The following is a 19,059-nucleotide window of genomic DNA, read 5'->3' as shown; positions in this document are numbered from 1 at the left end:
GATATTATGGCTATAGCTTGCGGCGTCCCTGCTAACCGCTTGGTCATTCGACTCAGAATCACAGTAAAGTAGATAAAAATCACCCCATATCACCTTATTTTATGAGCTAGCACCTCTTTCCCCCCCCCCCCAATTCATCTTTGCACCTCCCCCATCATCAGCTCCTCATGCTTTATAAACTAATTCTCATTATGAGGCTTAGGGAATGGACCTGTTTTTAGTCATTAGAATGTGACATGGTGTTTGCACTAACTGAACCTAATAACCCTGTGATAAAATTCATTCAATATATCGTATATGAGAACCTGCTGTCTGTGACAAGTTTTTTTAATAATTAGTACTTCAATTTCTAATATCTTTTGTCACAATATTCAGCTTTATAATTCTTTAAACATTTTAATTAATGTATGTAATATATACAGTATTTTAATGTTTAAATGTTACATATTTTGAATATTTATTGTCTGTACTACAATATTGTTTTTTTTTTGTATATTTCTTTAACCCATTGTTTAAGCACCTGGATCCACATTTCAACTGGATTTTGTTGTATTGTTGATAATAAATATGCCTGGAGTCTTTTAATTGCTTTTGACAAAGCTCAACAACAGTCAGTGTTTTGACTTATACTTGTATTTATACTTGTTAATTCAATTTATATTTATTAGTTATATTTCTTCCATTTAAGATGAAATTTTATGGAATATTAATTTTGGTAAGAGGATATAGACATTTTAGTCCAAGATAATGGCAATACACTAATTCTATTTTTCCCCCATTTCTTTCCATCTATAGTATGGTGATACAACACACACATTTGTTGAGAGATCTGATTACAATGGGTGTTTCTTACCTGGATACAGGCGTTCTACCGAAGTTGATCCTCTTCTCACTAATTTGTGAGTTTCTCAAATTTAATGGATAATCTTAGACCTCAGCCTGAACTCAGAAATTCGAGAATGGGGTAGTGAAAGGCAATGGATAGATTTTTACCATAGTTAGGTCTTAAAACAAGACTGCATTTTACAGTTATTTTAAGTAATGGCCACTTTTAATTTTCATTTTAATAATTTTAATATAGCGATTTAAAATTATTAATTATTATTATGTGAATTTTAAATGTCTTTTATGGACAGGTGAAAGTGCACCAGTTTACTGGCTTCGGTGGACATGAAGTGATTCTCAGGGGAGGAGAAAGTTATTGAAAAGTGCAACATCTAGTCCCGAGCGCATAGAGACCTCGTTTATCTGCACTATATAAATCAATCTACTACTATTACATATCATACTTTGTTTTTTATTTTAATTTTAGGTGTTTCATATTGTCAAAGAACAAATTTCCAGTGTAATGTTGGACAACACCTAGAGAGATCCCTATAATGCAGTGGTCTCATTATTCACACCATAGTACCATGATATTAACCAATGATTGATTTGTTTTATAGGCCACCATCTGGATTGAATTTTATTGATCATATTGTTGGCAATCAACCAGATGACGGAATGATACCAGCAGTAGATTGGTATGTAATGCAGTGACTTCTATATAAAGGCCTGGCCAGGCTATCAAATTTTATTTGACAAAAACATGTGACATGACTAAATATGGTCATGATGACATCACATTATGACCATATATAGACACATCATGACCATATATGGGCATACAACATGTCAAAGAAAATTTTATAATCTGGATAGAACTTTAGTGTTATTAATTTACCGTCAACTTTAAAATCTGGAAAAATAAAAAAATAAAAAAATTAAATCAATGAATTGCTCTCTTAAAAGAATGAAATAAGTAATCTTTGAGTGAGACAGAGATAGAAGAAAATCATTTTTTTGCTAATTTACAAACTTTTTACTACCACAATTTATAAATTTTCTGGCAACCAATTAGAGGGTCAATGTAAAGCATTGGGAGTGGTAATTACATGTGTACATGTAATTCAAATTTTTGTTCCAATTCATTTGGTCAAACACAGACTATATATTATATTTATATAATTATATTCATTCTCTTCTGACAGAGGCACTTAAACACATGGTATTCTGTGTAAGCCTAATGTTAAGCTCTATTAACATTTTTAAATTTTATGTGATGTGATTTTTAAATTTTATGCGATTTTTCCATATATGGGTATGATATGACATCATATAATTATAATGGCAAATCACAGGGATTTGAGACAGGAAAATTGATAGTGATTAAACTTTCTATTTCAAATTTATAGAACATAGTATTATTATTTGAACTACAAAATTTAACCGCTTCCCCATGGAAAATGTGGCACTCAATAATATGGTAATAAAGACATCCTATCATATCTGTACTAACAGATTTAGAATAAATTATATTTTATAAGTTTTGTTTTTGTCACTTTGTTTCTGAAGGTATGAGAAAAATCTGCAATTTCATCGCTTCTGGTCGGTTGACGACGATCAGCTCCACACCGAGTACAGTGCCCTTCGTTCCGTCGTCGTGACCAACTACGAAGAAACAATCAAAATGCCAATTAATGAACCAGCCCCTGGCAAGAAAAAGAGTCAGATACAGGTACTGTGAAGGGGAATGTATCTACAGGTTGTGTGCATGTGTGTGGAGGTGGGAGGGTTGAGGTCAATGTATAGGTGACCTCTGTTCAGTTACTGTGATACTCACTGACTATGCTCATAGACAATTCAGTACAATAATGCTGCAAGCTAAAAGTTTACTGCACACCTTTACCACACAATATGTAAGTCTTACTGTTTGTGAGTATTTTGGGCTTTCTTGATTTTTCCATGTCTAGATTTTTCAATCACCAGACCTTAGTGGAAAGTGCTATTTTAAATGCCCAAACATTAAATAAGGTCATAGTATAACTACACATATTATTGTGCCAAAACATTAAATAAAGTTATAGTATAACTACACATATTATTGTTACTATTTACATAATCATCCTCATAAATGTTGTTCCTTAAGGAATATTGTGACTATTACGGAAGTGCCGGAGTTCAGCATATCGCCCTCAACACCAGTGACATCATCACAGCTGTCACTAACCTCAAGAAGCGTGGAATGAACTTCCTTAACATACCAGACAGATACTATAACAACTTACGAGAACGTTTGAAAACTTCACCAATCAAAGTTACAGAGGACTTGGATGTGGTACGTTGACTAATAATGGTTGTTACACTAATTGGCATATCAAAACCCAGGTGTTGAGGCAAACTGAGTGAAATCCTTCAGCCTTTAATAAAACTTTTTTTCTCTCTCTCACTGCATATAAATGTAATATTATTAATATTATTATTTATTATCATCATCACATTTTTTGTTCCTTTAGAAATGTATCTGTCATTATTGTACACCTGCCAACAGTCTCATGCATGAGCATCCACTTTTAAAGTCTCGCGCCTACGTTGTATTATCTCACGCATCATAAAACTTTCGTAAAGTGAATTCGTCATTAAAAAGCTATACTGACCGACGAATGTAAACAGTAACAGTTCCACTACAGTTTTTAAAAAAATAACATAGATTGCGCTCTATTTCATGATTTTTACATAGAGGGTGCTATATACAAATTTGGCAGGTATATTATTGTCTTAATGTATGCAAGTGGAAATATTATATTGGTCCTTTGTTGAGAAACATGGAAATTCTGATTTGGCCCCCCCCCCCCAAGGTCTCGTGTGGCAGCTGTCGTTGGTACACTGAGAGATGATTCGCCCACTCTCTGCAAATAGTGTAACATGTTCTTTTTCATGCGTATATGCTAATATACACACAGGACCAACAGCTTAATATCTCATCTGGAGGACGAGGTAATCAGAGCAAAGTGCCGTACCTGTGAACACAAGCAATTTCGGCATTGGCAGGTCTCAAACTGGGTCTGTGCACTAAAGTTTAATCCTCGTACCACTGCGCTAACTCATCCTGTTTCTACTTTGATGATCCTTTAGATACAAAAGTTGAAGATTCTCATCGACTACGATGATAATGGCTACCTGCTGCAGATTTTCACGAAACCTTGCCAGGATCGACCCACACTATTCCTGGAGGTCATCCAAAGAAAGAATCATTCCGTAAGTAAAGTATACTAAGATAAATACTTTTACTTGTTTCAAAATTAAGAATACTGCAAACCAAAAAATATGCAACCAATCAGAGCTGAGGAAGCGAACTAATGCTTTCCATTGGCGTAAATAAATTTGCCTAGTGTTGTGTTGTCTCCTAGCTTGAAGACAGTGTGTGATTGTGTACAAGGTGAGCAGCGATGATGGAATACAGCCAGGGACCAGAGTTCTGAAAAGATCTCTACAGTTCAGTGGACACACAATGTCTACCACCAGTTTGGCTGGCTAACCTTTGCTGCTCTAAATCCGATTCTCAATTATTTGCAGGGATTTGGTGCTGGAAACTTCAAGTCGCTTTTCGAGGCAATTGAATTGGATCAAGATGATAGAGGAAATCTAAATTGAATGGAACAATTCAATTGTGCCAACACGAAAACAAAAAACCATAAAAACCGTTTTATTTATTTGTGTACTCTCCCGAAACCTTGCCTGTACTGAACGGCCTGTGCTTCCTTTGTGCTACATTTGTATTTGAATTTGTATTTGTGACCTGCTTTGGCAAAACCCTCCGTTTGGCAGAATTGCTAATTTCCCTCCAACACCCAAACCATTCGAGAATCATAATTATGAACATTTTCATGTTTTTGCATTTTATAAAAGAAGATATATTGAAGAACATTTCTGTAAAATATCAATCACTAAATCTAACCGAAAAGTATATAAAAATTATCTTTAAAATACAAGCCTTAATAATAAACTATTGAATTTGGAATCTTTGGAAGGTATATTCTGAAACATACATGCCTGATAACCAGTGAATTAAATATTCATAACTTCGCTAATACTCAACCAAATTCCATTAAATAAACACTGTTTTAAAGAACAATTCATGCAGAATATAAAAATACCAATAACTCAATTTTGAAATTTGCCTACTAATGGCGGGTTTTGCCAGAGCCGGTCACTATCTTAATTTAAGTAGCATAGTTCTGAAGATTATTCTTTAGTATGTGCATAATTCTAGTTTGTGCAATTAAATTAAATGGAGTGTTATTATTTTTATTTACATTGTTACAAGATCACTATTTAAAGATATAAAATTGAATGTTAAATTTAGCTTCCTTGTTGTAATATTCAGTCATATACAACATACAGTACATTACATAAATAAAATTAGGAACATTAAACCATATACTGTATCAATAGAATATTAAATTTATGACAAGAACTTAGTTGTGAAGTAAGGACTTTTAAATGACAAAATTTTCCTCCTAAATCAATTGAAACAGTAGTCGAATCCATGAGAGCAAAATGAGCATGATTAGGCCAAGTAAAATAAAAAGTTAGATTCTTGTACAAACTTTTTAAAAAAGTTGCTGAATGTGAAATATGAAATAGAAATATGTTTGTCCAGCAAATAAAAAATACAATGCTAAAGAGATAAATAATTGTGGAAGCAAGAAAATAAAAAAATTGAGTAGGCATGGGCAAGAAACTAAGTTTTTACTTGGCTTTAAATCAATGTCATGTATATTGTTAAAGTATTTTATTATTTCTGAATAGTATATTGATTCATAATTTTTTATTCAAAAATAATTAACATAATTGTGATAGTATTGTCAACTTCATTAATAAATATTTTTCCATTAATGTACAGTAGAACCTCGCAAAACCAATGCATACTGAATTTTTTTCTTCAAACCAAAGTTGAAACATAGAAAACATAATGTACATAAAACTGAATACTGTATTAAATTAAAATTGTTAAAATTGCAAGGCTTTCTGGATGTGCACCTTCATGTTTTCTTTTTATTTAAAAACATAATTATGAGTTGAGATGTCTAAACCCTGTGGCAGCTTCAATGGTGGGAGGGGGTGTCATAATCATAAATTTTTTCACTCTCCATTAATGAATGTACCTCCCAGGGCCCCCTATATTTCAAATTTCTAGATCCGCCACTAAAACCAGTTACCTCTATATTCATATATAATATATAATAATTATATATATATATAATTATATAATTAGCCCTATACACAGTGGCGGCTCTAGAATATAATTTTTTTTTTTGGGGGGGGGGGGGTTTGGGATTTTTTTTCTTATAGTATTATTCAGCAAATTAGTATAATGTATATATTATACAAGCATTTACAGATACACAGGGTTATGGTATTTGGTGAAGAAGTGTGTAGATACAGAACATGGTGAGGAGTCCAAGCAGGTATATTTATATCACGTGACTTCCATTTAATATAGTAGGTTCTGATTCTGATTTACATTGCAATTAATTAGACAACTCATTATGTAGCAATAACGATTGTGGTACACAAGAATGTTAATCAATATTTGATTGAAAAATATATAAATCTATAATACCAGACACTGATTCTGGTGTTATTTTAGATGAATATGTCTTTAGGATGATAATAAATAATTCAGAAAAAAAATGTGTACTGTTGTGAATTGTAGTAAATGTGTGTGTGTGTGTGTGAGGGAGGGGTGGGTATGTGGAGGAAGTAAAGATTTTTCACTAATAATACCACAACAACTTGTTGATTCCGAACAATCTCAACACATCTCACTTTATATCCGGACATGTTTTATTACATGATTTTCCATTCCAATTATTTATAAAAGTAGCTTTTTTTAACGACTAATAATTTTATAAAATGGAGTTTTTAAACAAAATGTGCTACTTCAAGAAAATCAGACTCTTTCTTAGCATGCTTGCTTGCTATCATTAACCCCAAAGTCGTCGTCACCGCTGCAAAGAAACAACAGCTTAACATGTCATATAGGGAATGTTATGACTGTGTCCTTTCTTTCTCTGCATTCCATCATGTGATAGTCTTAGGTTCCTCCGCATCAGTCAGTTTGCCAAAGTGGGATTCATTTGTTAGATGGACATTACCTATTGCCCCGTCTACATACAATAAGAATGCTTTGATCTTTACTTTATTCATAGCTATGTCACCTACTTGTAATATTTTGATTGGTCAAACACTTTTGGTACTTGTGTATATAAGCTTGCAAATATGGATAATTTTTCATTCCTGATGATGACATAATTAATGTTGAAATATTGAATCCCGACACGATGGCGTGCATTTCGATACTTGGAGTATGTATTATACTATCTTATCTGAGATTAATCAGTGGACCTTTCAGTTAACAAGGTGGAGTGTATGCATTGGGAATTATGCACTAATAGGATGAAGCCAGAGGATTCTGATGTGCAAATCAATCTAAACGTTAGTAGAGGGTGAAAGACTAATCACACCATCTAATAGCTGATTCTCTTCTAGCTTCACAAGCAGCTCTCTGAGATGTTTATAGGGTACTACATTATAAGCAAACATATATACTATTAGTATTTTACAAGCAAACCCAGTGTGGCAAATTTTGTGCCAGACAAAATGGAAAGAATATGTAGAAACTAATTTGTATTGTTTTTTAGTTGTTCTTGTCTGCACAAGGACACACGTTCATTTAATTAAAATGAGAATGCTTGTTGCGGCACCCTCAGAGTTTCACCCAGTATCACAAGTACATCCAATAGTTATAAAGATTCCATCATTTAAATGGTACACCAAGACTCCTGCCACACAGGCATCCCATACTAAGTTGCACATAAAATGCATACTAGCTGGTTTGCTGGCATCCGATCACAAGATGAGTAGCTCTCTGCATGATTAAATTTTCAACAGATCCTCAATTGACATGAAAGGTCAAAGTTCCCTACTCGCTTGTATACAATAGCTTACTACTTCTTCTTCTTCTTCGTCTGGTCTCCTTCACCCTTTTTAGGGAAAACTTTGAAGGGTTTCGCTTCATTCATGCTGGCTTTAGCTGTAATTTCCTTCTCAATGTTACAGCCAATTGCTTTGGTTAAATTCTACAGAGGAAGTTCAAATAAGCATTATGAAATTTCTTCACTATAATAAATACACAATTAATTATTCATATTTCTGTATACTAGGTTAAAGAGAGTTTTGGACCAAAGGCCACCTAAAGCAACGACATACAACACACCCCGACATAATTTATTGTCTTGTATTGTATTGTATTAAATATAGATGCAATAGTTCTGCGTTGGGAACAGTCGCGTCATAGAATATCAAACATGTTTAATATTTTCATGACAACCTAAAGACTGTCTCTAGTGATAAACCAAGTCGGGCTGCATCGTACGATGCTGTCTGAGTTGACCTTTACAATTCAGTAATTATGGGAAATATAATATAATTGTTTATAACAAAATACTTCAAATTAATGTGTAACTGTTAGTGTGGTGCTAACACAGTAATCCTTTATGTGACTACCTACCTTTTGTAACTTGATTTCTTCAATTTTTCTGGCTTTTTTTGGTGCAATCTGACGAGCTAGAAATATAATTCAGATATATGTTTACAAATTATTATTGCTAGTATTACTTAGTACAATGATCTACCGTAGACTTGTATTAAAAAGGAGTATCAGTTTTGTAAGTGTATTACATATACTGAGGGTGATCTATCCAGCTTATTTGGAATCCACACTGTTCAAACAAGTTTACCAGTTAAGGCGAAATTTGTTTTATACCTTGTTTAGTGAACACGTCGCTCGCCAATAATGATGATTTTGAATAAAATAAAATGTTATTTTTGGCCAATTAGCACACCCACCACCACAAAAATGGAAATTTCTGAAAAAAAACAAACATTTTCTTTATTTTTTTATGCCCATTGTTTCTTCCTAATTATATAAATTTAAAGCATTTAGCCATCCCATTACTACATTGTTTACATTCGCCAATAAAATGCTATTTAATTTTCTCCTCCATCTGGATGTTTTTGGCAAACTATTTGCCAAAATGTACTTTACGATCGGTGGTTGAATCATGTAAAAATGTTTTATAATTATGTGTTGTGACTGTGAGAAGAAAATTAAATTAAAAGTTAGGTGCGAATAAGCAATTAGTAGAGCTCCGCATAGTACACTATAGGAAAATTATTATACAAAAGTTAGATTTAATGCTTGAGAAAATTTCCTGAGGGTCTGCAAGGCCCGAAGGAAATTTTTGAATGCATTAAATCTAACCTAAGTATAATAATTTTCCATTTAGTGTAGGATGCATGCGCTACTGATTGCTTTATAAGTCAATCACCGTCTTTTAATTTTAGTTTTTTATAACCAACTGTTGTAGCAGTCATCGGTTGCTATAGTGATATGATCAGTATACGTGTGCGTATTTAAATTTAGCTGTGCGTATGCTGATTTTTGCTCCTGCAGTACGCTTTTGGACTACACATCAGCAGTACAGCAAAGATACGATGAATAACTATTGTGTTAGAAAGAACTTGTTTGTAATGCTACTTTGATAGTCTTTCGTCAAAGAAATAAAAATTTCAGCATTCGAGAGAATACAGTCACTGACATCCTTTTTGGTCGGTGCATGCAGAGAGGTAAAATTGTGCAATGATTTCACAACTAGGCTAGGCTAAGGCCTAGTAGTAGTATGAGGAGGCCCGGGCGGCCTCCTGCCTACATCTTAATTTGTTCCTTGAGTCTTTAAAATAGGTCTAGAATATATTCCTGTTAAACGTTCAGTTTGTTGTGTTTATGAGGGTCCATTGATTCAATGAATTCCTTAATTTTTCATACTTAATATTGAATTTGAAGTAACTTTCTTCGGGTTTGAATTAAGCTTGTTTTACGAAAGTAATTTTCAATTACAATTCAATTTTTATCGCGGTGAGCGATGTATTCGCCGTGGTGACGAAAAAATGAGAAAATTTTTTTTGCACACGAACCTTAAAAAAATCAAGCCGAGCGTCCAATATTATACAAAAATTAGTGGACGCTGGGGAAATAACATTGGAAGTTAGTGATGACGTCACGATTGACTTACATATAACGTGCATTAGCGCCAGCATGTATTAATATATAATAAGGGCGCTAATGCACTTTAGTACTCCACCCTAACCCTAACCTCAGCTGCAGTATTCCTATGTTATTGTTAAGGTTAGGGTTAGGGTGGAGCACTAAAGTGCATTACCGCATATTCAAGTTAATTTTACGTTCAGATTTAATAAATACAACGCTTATAGGTCTAGGCTAGGCATGATACCTCGTCAACAGGATACATACCCGGTTCCAGGCTGATATGCTGCAGCCTTTGTTTAACAACGACAAAGTAAACAATCATTGTTGAACTTATACTAGGCCTAGGTTTTTAACAAAATAATAATCATATATATACCTCCTTTCTTCATTCCAAGAGCTTTCTTTTGTTGATGTTTAGATAGCTTATTTTTGCTTTTCTTTCCAGGTACCTGTACATTGTTCTTCTTCCTCCCTTGAGCCATAACCTAATACTAATGATATACTTGTAGTCCAAAAAATTCTCACACGGTTGTATTTACAACGCTACACGTTGGACTTGCGCTGTATATGACGTTACGTCATTAGAGTTGCTCATCTTCAAACCTATAGAGGGGGTACACCCAATATTTGTTAATCCTCACAGCAAACTTGAGAGAGCGAAAGAGAGAGAGAGAGAGAGAGAGCCGATTTTTGGATTTCGTAAACTTATTCACAGGCCCGTATCCAGGGGATGTTTTAAGGTTCGGGAGAATCACCCTTTTCTAGCAAACACCCTCTTTTCTGGCGAAACCCCTCTTTAAATTTCCCAAATAAACTACGTGGGCTTCGACTGTGGACCTCAAGCCCAGAAGCCCCCCCCCCCCCACTTCTTGGAAGAACCTGGCTACGGGCCTGATTCATAAGGTATTTAATAATTGACATCCAAAATACGTAATCTATATACATACAAGTTTCAGCAAACCAAAAAAAACTGCCGCATCGTATCGATATAATTTTTATTAATTACAGTTTAATAATTTAAAAAAATAGTGGCTTAACGCAATACTTTCTACATTTATGGAATTAATGAGTTAAAAAATCGTGATTTCTAAACATAGAGGTTTACGATGTCCATATGGTGGGGTGAATGACAATAATGTAATCCGCTCTTATTAGGACACGAAATTAAGGGAACTGAATTTTTTTTAAATTAAATTTCACTAACAGTAAAGTTTAAAACGAAATGTATTAATAAAAGCAATCTTGAATTTATACATGTGAGAACAAGTTAAAAACGGCACACGAGAAAAAAAACCAGAAACAATTCAATAGAATAAATACAAAACCACAACAAATCCGGTGATTTATGCCTATTTACACTGACACCATGCAGGCCTATGTCTGTCCTTATATGCTGCCTATACGAATGTGGAGTAATAAAGTCATAGGTCTACGTGCATCGTGGTTGAATATTTTGTGTCAATTGTTTGTGTCAATTTAGGCCTACTTTAAAGCAAAATGTGAATTGAATTATAATTGTTGAATTAAAAATGGCTTTGGATATCTAAAAAACACACACGCATAGTACGATACTCAGCGGAAGTAATGACGTGTGTGTGCACGCAATGGCTCTACCACGTGATCATCGTATAAAACCTCTTGATTTGTTATTGCCAATTAGAAGGAAATCGATTTGGGTTTATGAACACAGGTGCCCAGCGCATGTACTCTGAGTGCTACATTATGGACGTAATATCATAAACTGGATTAGCTACACACGTAGAAAGTCTTTTGATTTGTATACGTTGAAGCAAATGTTTCTCCGACTGATGAGAGCAAGGCAATCAAAATTATACTTATCAAAATTATGCTTACCATAATTGATAACGATATGGAACAGATAATTAAATCTAAACGATAATGTGAAATTTATGTCGCTACCCGGTGGAATGGAAGCTACAAAAGACAAGAAATTAGTTGAATTAGACAGCAGTTGTGTTGAACATAGTTTTGTTGATCGTGCCCTGAAAGATCGCGGTTGTTGCGAACGTGCTCTGCGCACCTATTTGTATCATGGACCAAATTGCAGTAATCATGGACGAGATCCTGTACCAACAACGGAACGCATAAAGCTTCCGAGTAAAGAAGATGCGGTGATAGACAGTACTGGTGTATCTGAACGAAAGTTGGCGTTAGAGATAGCGAAATTGGAAAAAGAATCAAAACAGCAGATGAAGTTGCTGACACGGGAAGCGAATGAATTGCGAAAAATTGGACGCGATGTCAGACGACACAGCTTCGAAACAAAATGCATTTGCTCTAAATTAGGGGGAAAACTACCACCGATATATGGACCTCACGACTGTTCGCAAGAGATATCGAACAGCAGTTTGGGCTGTCCATCACCGGAGCACGGAAAAACGTCATCCGCATGGGGAAAACAATTCTCAGCCGATAGTCCAATCAGCAGAAACAGTCTGACGCTTTCAGAGAATCATGGTAAAGCTAGTCTGTCTAGTAGAAAATCGCCGAAACTTCATCATTCCAGCAGTCTACCTGACACCCTCAACGTGACACCATCTATTACAATCGAAGACACTTGCACGAATAAAGTAACAACTGTTCTGAGGATTGCAGACGATAATGAACGCAGTCTTCAAGGTCAGTGTCAAAGGTGTATTGGTCATGCTGACTGCCATTCTAAGTCTCTAATAGGGATCAGTCACTTCTACAACCGTAGAGCACGGACGCCGGAGGAGTTAAGACGTTCTAAGAACATTTGTCACCTTGTTAGGCCAAACGTATCCCACCGCATATCCAGTCCGAACCGATTAGAACTGAAACATAGTCAATCACGTAGCAGAAGCTCATTAGACCCACGTTTTCAACGACTTGAATCAGTGTTAGTTCCGATTAAAGCACAATCCGTAGTACGTCAGGATGCTCAGGACTATAGCACGAGCAAATCATCTGACGTTGGCGGTAGGCCAGTCTCAAGAGGTGCACCACTGTCTCGAAATCATAACGACAAATGTGGTAGCTCAGAGAAAGACATCATAACGAATTCTTGGAACACAGCAGGTTCAACTAACTCTCCCAGAAAGTCTGAATTACCGTCTAATTTGTCCAGAAATCAAGACCACGGAGAAATATATTGTCTGACTGTTGGCAACGACCCTACTCGGCCTAAGCGTGACAACGGAATATCTAACGAAATTGATCTAGGTCTTAATGATGTCAGTGACTCAAGTCCTAGATTAAGAAGCCCAGTGACGCCTCGGTTGAGCATCAATGCTTCTGGAAGACATCCAGATACATCCACGGCGGATGCACACGCAAAGTCAAGCGTGAAGACCAAACGATGTTTAATGAAGCGCCAGAAAGCGCAATCATCGTCGTGTATAGGAGGAATGAGTCCAAGAACAATGAAACGAGTTTCATTCAAAACCTCCAGTATGCGTGACGATACTAATCTGGAAAGTAAGCTTTCATCTAGGAAACAAGATAGACGCCGCTCAAATACCCATTAAATTTTTATTATTATTATTACTTAATCAACATCATTATCATCATTATCATCTTCATTGTCATCCACTTACACCACCATAATCATCATTGTTATTATAATTATCAATTTATTATAATTATAATAATAATCATTTATCATTATTATTATTATTATAATTATTATTATTATTATTATTATTATCATCATTATTATACGGTATCATACATTGATGTCCTCATATGCGCAGTTGAAAATGTATGCCCTGTGCAAGAGCTTGTTGATAAAAATGATAGAAACTCTTCAGTGATTGTTTTTTGGTCATTATCCGGGATAAGGATAAAAAATATGTCGTTTATTAATTTTATTTTTTAATTGGTGTTCTCTGTTTTTTTAAAATGAAATTCGTTGTTTATGCAATTTTCATAATTTTAACTGTGGAATATTATTATTAGGCCTATAGATTTTAACTATGTAAAATTCTAAAATTTTCTCGTATTTTATTTCATTGTAGTTACGATTTTATATATATATATATATATATATATATATATATGTTTGTGTATATAAATGGATAAAAATCTGGGTATGTTTTTATTCACTAATTTGTATGCCCAAGTTGATTATATTTTTATTACTTAAAGTAAAAATCACAATTCAATTTTTAATGATGTGACATTTTCAGGGAACCATACGGTACATCTTTAATTATAAAGTGATGATTGTGATAATTATATTAACTTCTAATGTAATCATAATAAACATAATAGGTTGTTAATATGTTGTATTTTAAAAACAATTGTCTGGCACACATTGCGTCCGCCGACCGTCCGCGCATGTCCGACCGCAGGCTGTTGGTGGATTCTAAGCGGGTCGTCGTTGAAAACGATCCGTCGCACAAAACGTACGTCGCCGTGTAGAAGTCTCGTAAAATTCTGCCGACCTGGCGCAGTGTGTCCTATAGGACATGCGAACGTTATTTAAAAGAAAAAAAGTCTGTATAATGAATCCTACTCTTGAGATATCCTGCCTCATCGTTTCAAATTCGTTGAGGGCGTATCAGTATCATGCTGATATCCGTTTAGAGTGTCAATCAAACTTAACAACTGACCAATAAGAACATAGCTAGGGTTATACGCGCCTGTCACACAAGCACACATGGTGTCCCGCAAACACAGGTGTGTTTATACGTTGTTTACTATGCATATATGCCTAACTAAAATGATCTTAGGTAATTGCTAACAGCAGTTATCGATTATCTTTATCCTTTTTGCATCCTTGCACATGTTTGCGCCTCACGTCAATTGCGTTGTCAACAAACGAATAATATCACTTCGTTCACCATCATCTTGTCACCATCATAATCCAAACCCCCTTTCATCAAAGCTGGTCTCGTCCTCCCATTATTCACTCTAATTCTATTTAGTTTCATTTTTTTACACTTCCTGTCTCGTTTTTCATTATTTGTTTCGCGTAGGTCGCCGTCTTTGCAATTTAAACTCATGTCCACCTGCCGCGCGCCATCAATTGTGTCTTCATTGTCTGCGTTAACGTGACGCAATGAAATCGGTAGCAGTATAAGCTATGTAAGACACGAAACATCCCCCACGTCCATCGATTCACCACTCCTTGCTTAAAATCTTAAAATAACATCACCTGCTCTAGTAAAGCGCTTACTTATAGTTTGTTATCACCCTCCTCTCGTTTGTTATATTATATGTCACTTAATTTCTTTCATTTGCTATAAGACAACACGAACAACAAAAATAATTTTAATTTTGAACGATTTATATATTTCTTTTTAACTGTATTCTTCTCTAACTGATGTAGGCCTATATATAGGCCAAAATGAATTATAAATTATACGGTACCTGTCCATAAGAATATCAATAACTAACAACAATACTAATTGAACGAAACATCCAAATAGTATAATTAAATGTAATTGTTTTATATTTACAATACAAACTAGCAAAAAGAACATTTAAAGAAAATTTAATAGCGTATGTAAGTTACTGCTTCTATTTTGGCATGCATTGAATGACTTAATAAAAAAAAAAGCATTAGAATCTAAGATTTTTGGCTATGCTAATCCATCTCGAACATCAACAAGTAACTGGGGAGATTATTGTGAACAATAAAGTTGTTTATTATGCTTAGATGGTATGCAGGCGCCGTTTTATTTGAATCGATTTTCTCTTTATTATACTGTATCCCATTTACTTCGTCCAGGGTAGTCAATGTGTTACGCACTTAAGCACAACACAGAATGTTTACATCTGGATCATTTCTGTAAACACAAGCGGTGGTAAATTGTATTTTCTCTCTTACTCTAGTCAATCTCAACCTATAATTTGTATCAACATGTCTTTGTTTCTAAATGTATATGTAATGTAATACTTCAATGTTTAATTGCCCACCTTTTGTTTCTATAAAACTTAATTCATTTGTATATCTGTGTAAATTAATCGATATTTTACCGGCTTTCAAAAATATAAATACAATTGTACTCTACTTCCTTGAAGTCCCCGAACTGACAATGTAAACATTTGAGAGGTCATAGGTCTTAGGCCCTATTTAGGTAAGGCTCTCTTCGTTTGTCAATGCTTACAAGACTAAAACATTTTCTTAGTGAAAATATTATAGATCACGCAAATTTAACTATTATGCATTTAAGGCAAATTAAATGCATAATCACGAAAATGAGTATTAAGGTCTAAAGTTATTCCTCTGAAAGTATTTCCTACATGATGGTAAAAGATACACCAGCAGTCTATTTATCTGGAAACTATAACATTTGTATAAGTGGCACCCTTCCTAAGAAAAGATGTATACAAAAAAAAAAAACATAACTTAAAATAAGTCGATAACTGTACAGTAAAATGTTTTAAAAAGCAAGTAAACATTAGACTTTAAATAAGATTGTGATTAACGTAGTACAGTGAAATTTCCTTTATTGACCAACCTATCTCATTCCACCACCATAATAATACTATTATTATTATTATTATTATTATTATTATTATTATTATTATTATTATTATTATTATTATTATTATTATTATTATTATTATTATTATTATTATTATTATTATTATTATTATTGGAGCTGGAAATATGGTGGTGGGATGAGATAGGCTGGCTCCAGCCCACCGCTGGTGCCACCACTGACTCAACCGTTAAATATGAATCCTTGTCTGGCCAATTGTTTGTACAGTGAGGAAAATCAAACCAAAGGAAAATAATTAACTAACAACTGAAGTAATAAATTATAGACCTATTAAAAGGAAATCATAAAGTATAATATTCTACTGCCCCTATATTAATTTTTGAAAATTACGTTAACATAATTTAAATGTATTTTGTTAAAATAATGGTTGACATGGGCCTACTCAATAACAGTTAATCCCATTACAAAGCAATTGTATTTAGTACAATTAATACGGTGCAAACATCAATTCGAATTGTACATTCATTGTACGTTCAACACGAACCAATACTCTTTTCATTACGATTCAAGTCGAGCAATGACAAAGATGCCAAACAGTTAACGAGAATGAACGATTCGGTTGGCATTCCATAATCGTGTATTTCTGAGCTGTTCACCTTGGTCCCTTTCCAATTGTAGCTGGCATTGCGAATCTCCGTCGTATTCAAACGACTCGCACCGATGATCCCTTAAACAACGCATCGCACATCTGATACATAATCTTTGTGTAGATTCATTCAGTCCGAACTTACATCCAAATTCATTGGTTGTAGTACGCGTCTTAAAATATGCGTTTCCCAGATTTGCTTCTAAAAAAAATCACAACAAATAGAGTCATTGAATGCAGCATTTGATTGCACTTGGAAGTAGAATCATGTTCATAGAATAATAGAGACCTAATCTTTATTTACTATTCTTGAGACGGCTTCTTTTTGAACCAATAACGTAAATTTTCGAAACGCCGTAAAACATGGATAAGGGCTTACTATTTGGATCTCTGTTTTATTTAATATTTTGATAGATAATACTGTGCTTCACATGGAGGGCATCAATCATTATAAATTGAAATATTATTATTATTATTATTATTATTACCATTATTATCATCAATTTATAAATTATTATTATTATTATTATTATTAATATTATTATTATTATTATTATTATTATTAACATTATCATTACCATCAATTTATAAATTATTATTATTATTATTATTATTATTGTCATAATTATCATTTTGTTCTAAATGATAATTATAGCATTATAATTGTAGCAATTATAATCAATCAAACTTGCATCGTTTGTTCGCGCCACTCATGTTGATAATAGATTAGGTTGAAAATGAACTGATTGACATGATGAGTAAGTTGACGAGCAGCGCCGGATGGTAGGCACACTCCAAAGGTTGCTGGTTCTCGGTTTGGAAACTACAGTATATAAAATTTCAAATTCAAATTGTCTTTATTGCAATGAAAATATTAGTAAACAGGTAAGATAAAAATTGTTAATAATTGAAAAAAAAAAAGACAAACCAAATATTTCAACTTCGCATACGTTGAGAGCTTGTGGTGAAAATATCTTTACAAATTGCCAAGTCCTTGTGAGGGGACATTTCCTTTCAACAATCGGTCCGTCGGCCTTGTATATAGTGGAACCACACTGGTCACATTCAGTGAAGTTCGACGTATCACTGACTTTTACCACTAGACCATTACGTCTACTGAATACATCTATCAAAACGTAATTTATATCAGTTCACTTATTTCATCACATTGAAAATTAATAGGCCTATAAAAAAAGATACGAGGACACAACCCATGAACACTTATATAACAAATGAAGTGATTTTGAATCTGAACAAGTGTAGTATGTTGAGTGTAGCATGGTAAACGGGAAGCGCGCAAATCTGAATGCCTTTCAAGTGGTTCTCCAAGTACCACCTAACCGAAGTATTAATTCCGGATGAATCATAAAATAGCACAATAAATCGATTAATCCATCGAAATTGAAAGTGACAAGATTAAATGCAAATTTTATATAGTTTTGCATTATGTGGCCGTTTGTTGTTTTATGGGTTTTTCCCATTTGCCTTTCAAAATGTATATATTATTAAAGAATCTCTATTGAGATCCAGCGGGCCGCCATTGATGAACGGTAGAGATTGCATCTTTAGATCTCCGATCTTGTTCACAAATTCACGGACTAGTGCTGTCTCGTAAGAATTTTATAGGACGCGTTAACAGTGACAAAACATTCTCCGTATCTACTGGAACCGAGCCAAGATATTAGTAGGCCTAGTCAATGCATAGTCATTCGACCGTAACAGGCCTTTGTCTTATTATACGTTGCTTTGTAATATACCGTACGATGTTAGTCCACTGATGAAGCCCTAACCGGCGAAACGTTTGGAATAAACCTGAAACAACATATTATGCCTTTGATGTCTTTTTTTCTTGTTCATATCAACCAATGCATGGGATCAACATTGTATTCATCATATATATATATATGATGAATACTCTTGAACTAACTCTTGCGACAACCGTAATTTGGGTAGTCATCTTTGTGGTTCATCATGCAAAACATGCTCCTTGCTTGATTCTACACAATCATTCAAGAGCAACCAAACAAACCACATATTTCGGATAA

At 34.1% G+C, this 19,059-nt stretch overlaps 3 protein-coding genes across 6 annotated transcripts in view; 1 reads left to right on the top strand and 2 right to left on the bottom strand.

Moving 5' to 3' along the window:
* LOC117118773 (4-hydroxyphenylpyruvate dioxygenase-like) overlaps positions 1-5,844 on the top strand; it is a 20,815-nt gene extending 14,971 nt beyond the window's left edge. For all 4 annotated transcript variants that reach the window (XM_033263475.1, XM_033263474.1, XM_033263476.1 and 1 more), the window contains 6 exons: positions 796-899; positions 1,446-1,523; positions 2,395-2,557; positions 2,969-3,157; positions 3,955-4,077; positions 4,396-5,844. In XM_033263475.1, coding sequence (XP_033119366.1) covers positions 796-899; positions 1,446-1,523; positions 2,395-2,557; positions 2,969-3,157; positions 3,955-4,077; positions 4,396-4,473 — 735 coding nt within the window. In that variant the 3' untranslated portion in view covers positions 4,474-5,844. The remainder of the gene's footprint in view (positions 1-795; positions 900-1,445; positions 1,524-2,394; positions 2,558-2,968; positions 3,158-3,954; positions 4,078-4,395) is intronic.
* A 296-nt stretch (positions 5,845-6,140) lies between these two features.
* On the bottom strand, positions 6,141-10,500 carry LOC117118763 (UPF0390 protein zgc136864-like). The gene is made up of 3 exons (XM_033263462.1): positions 10,311-10,500; positions 8,396-8,451; positions 6,141-7,964 (listed from the first exon to the last, which is right to left on the bottom strand). Exons 1-3 carry the CDS (start codon positions 10,414-10,416, stop codon positions 7,833-7,835), a joined length of 294 nt encoding a protein of 97 aa, XP_033119353.1. The 5' UTR covers positions 10,417-10,500; the 3' UTR covers positions 6,141-7,832.
* Positions 10,501-16,534: 6,034 nt separating this feature from the next.
* The window catches only part of LOC117118769, a 3,109-nt gene continuing 584 nt past the window's right edge, over positions 16,535-19,059 (bottom strand). Inside the window, exons 2-3 of the mRNA XM_033263469.1 lie at positions 17,943-18,127; positions 16,535-17,216 (exon numbers count right to left, since the gene is read on the bottom strand). Of these exons, the coding sequence (XP_033119360.1) occupies positions 16,966-17,216; positions 17,943-18,127 (436 nt within the window). The 3' untranslated portion in view covers positions 16,535-16,965. The remainder of the gene's footprint in view (positions 17,217-17,942; positions 18,128-19,059) is intronic.

Source organism: Anneissia japonica, unplaced genomic scaffold (assembly GCF_011630105.1).
Source record: "Anneissia japonica isolate Jap-2015-1 unplaced genomic scaffold, ASM1163010v1 scaffold2069_len581484_cov189, whole genome shotgun sequence".
Classification (NCBI taxonomy): domain Eukaryota; kingdom Metazoa; phylum Echinodermata; class Crinoidea; order Comatulida; family Comatulidae; genus Anneissia; species Anneissia japonica.
The sequence above is the reverse complement of the archived record's forward strand: the minus strand, read 5'-3'. Positions and strand labels throughout refer to the sequence as shown.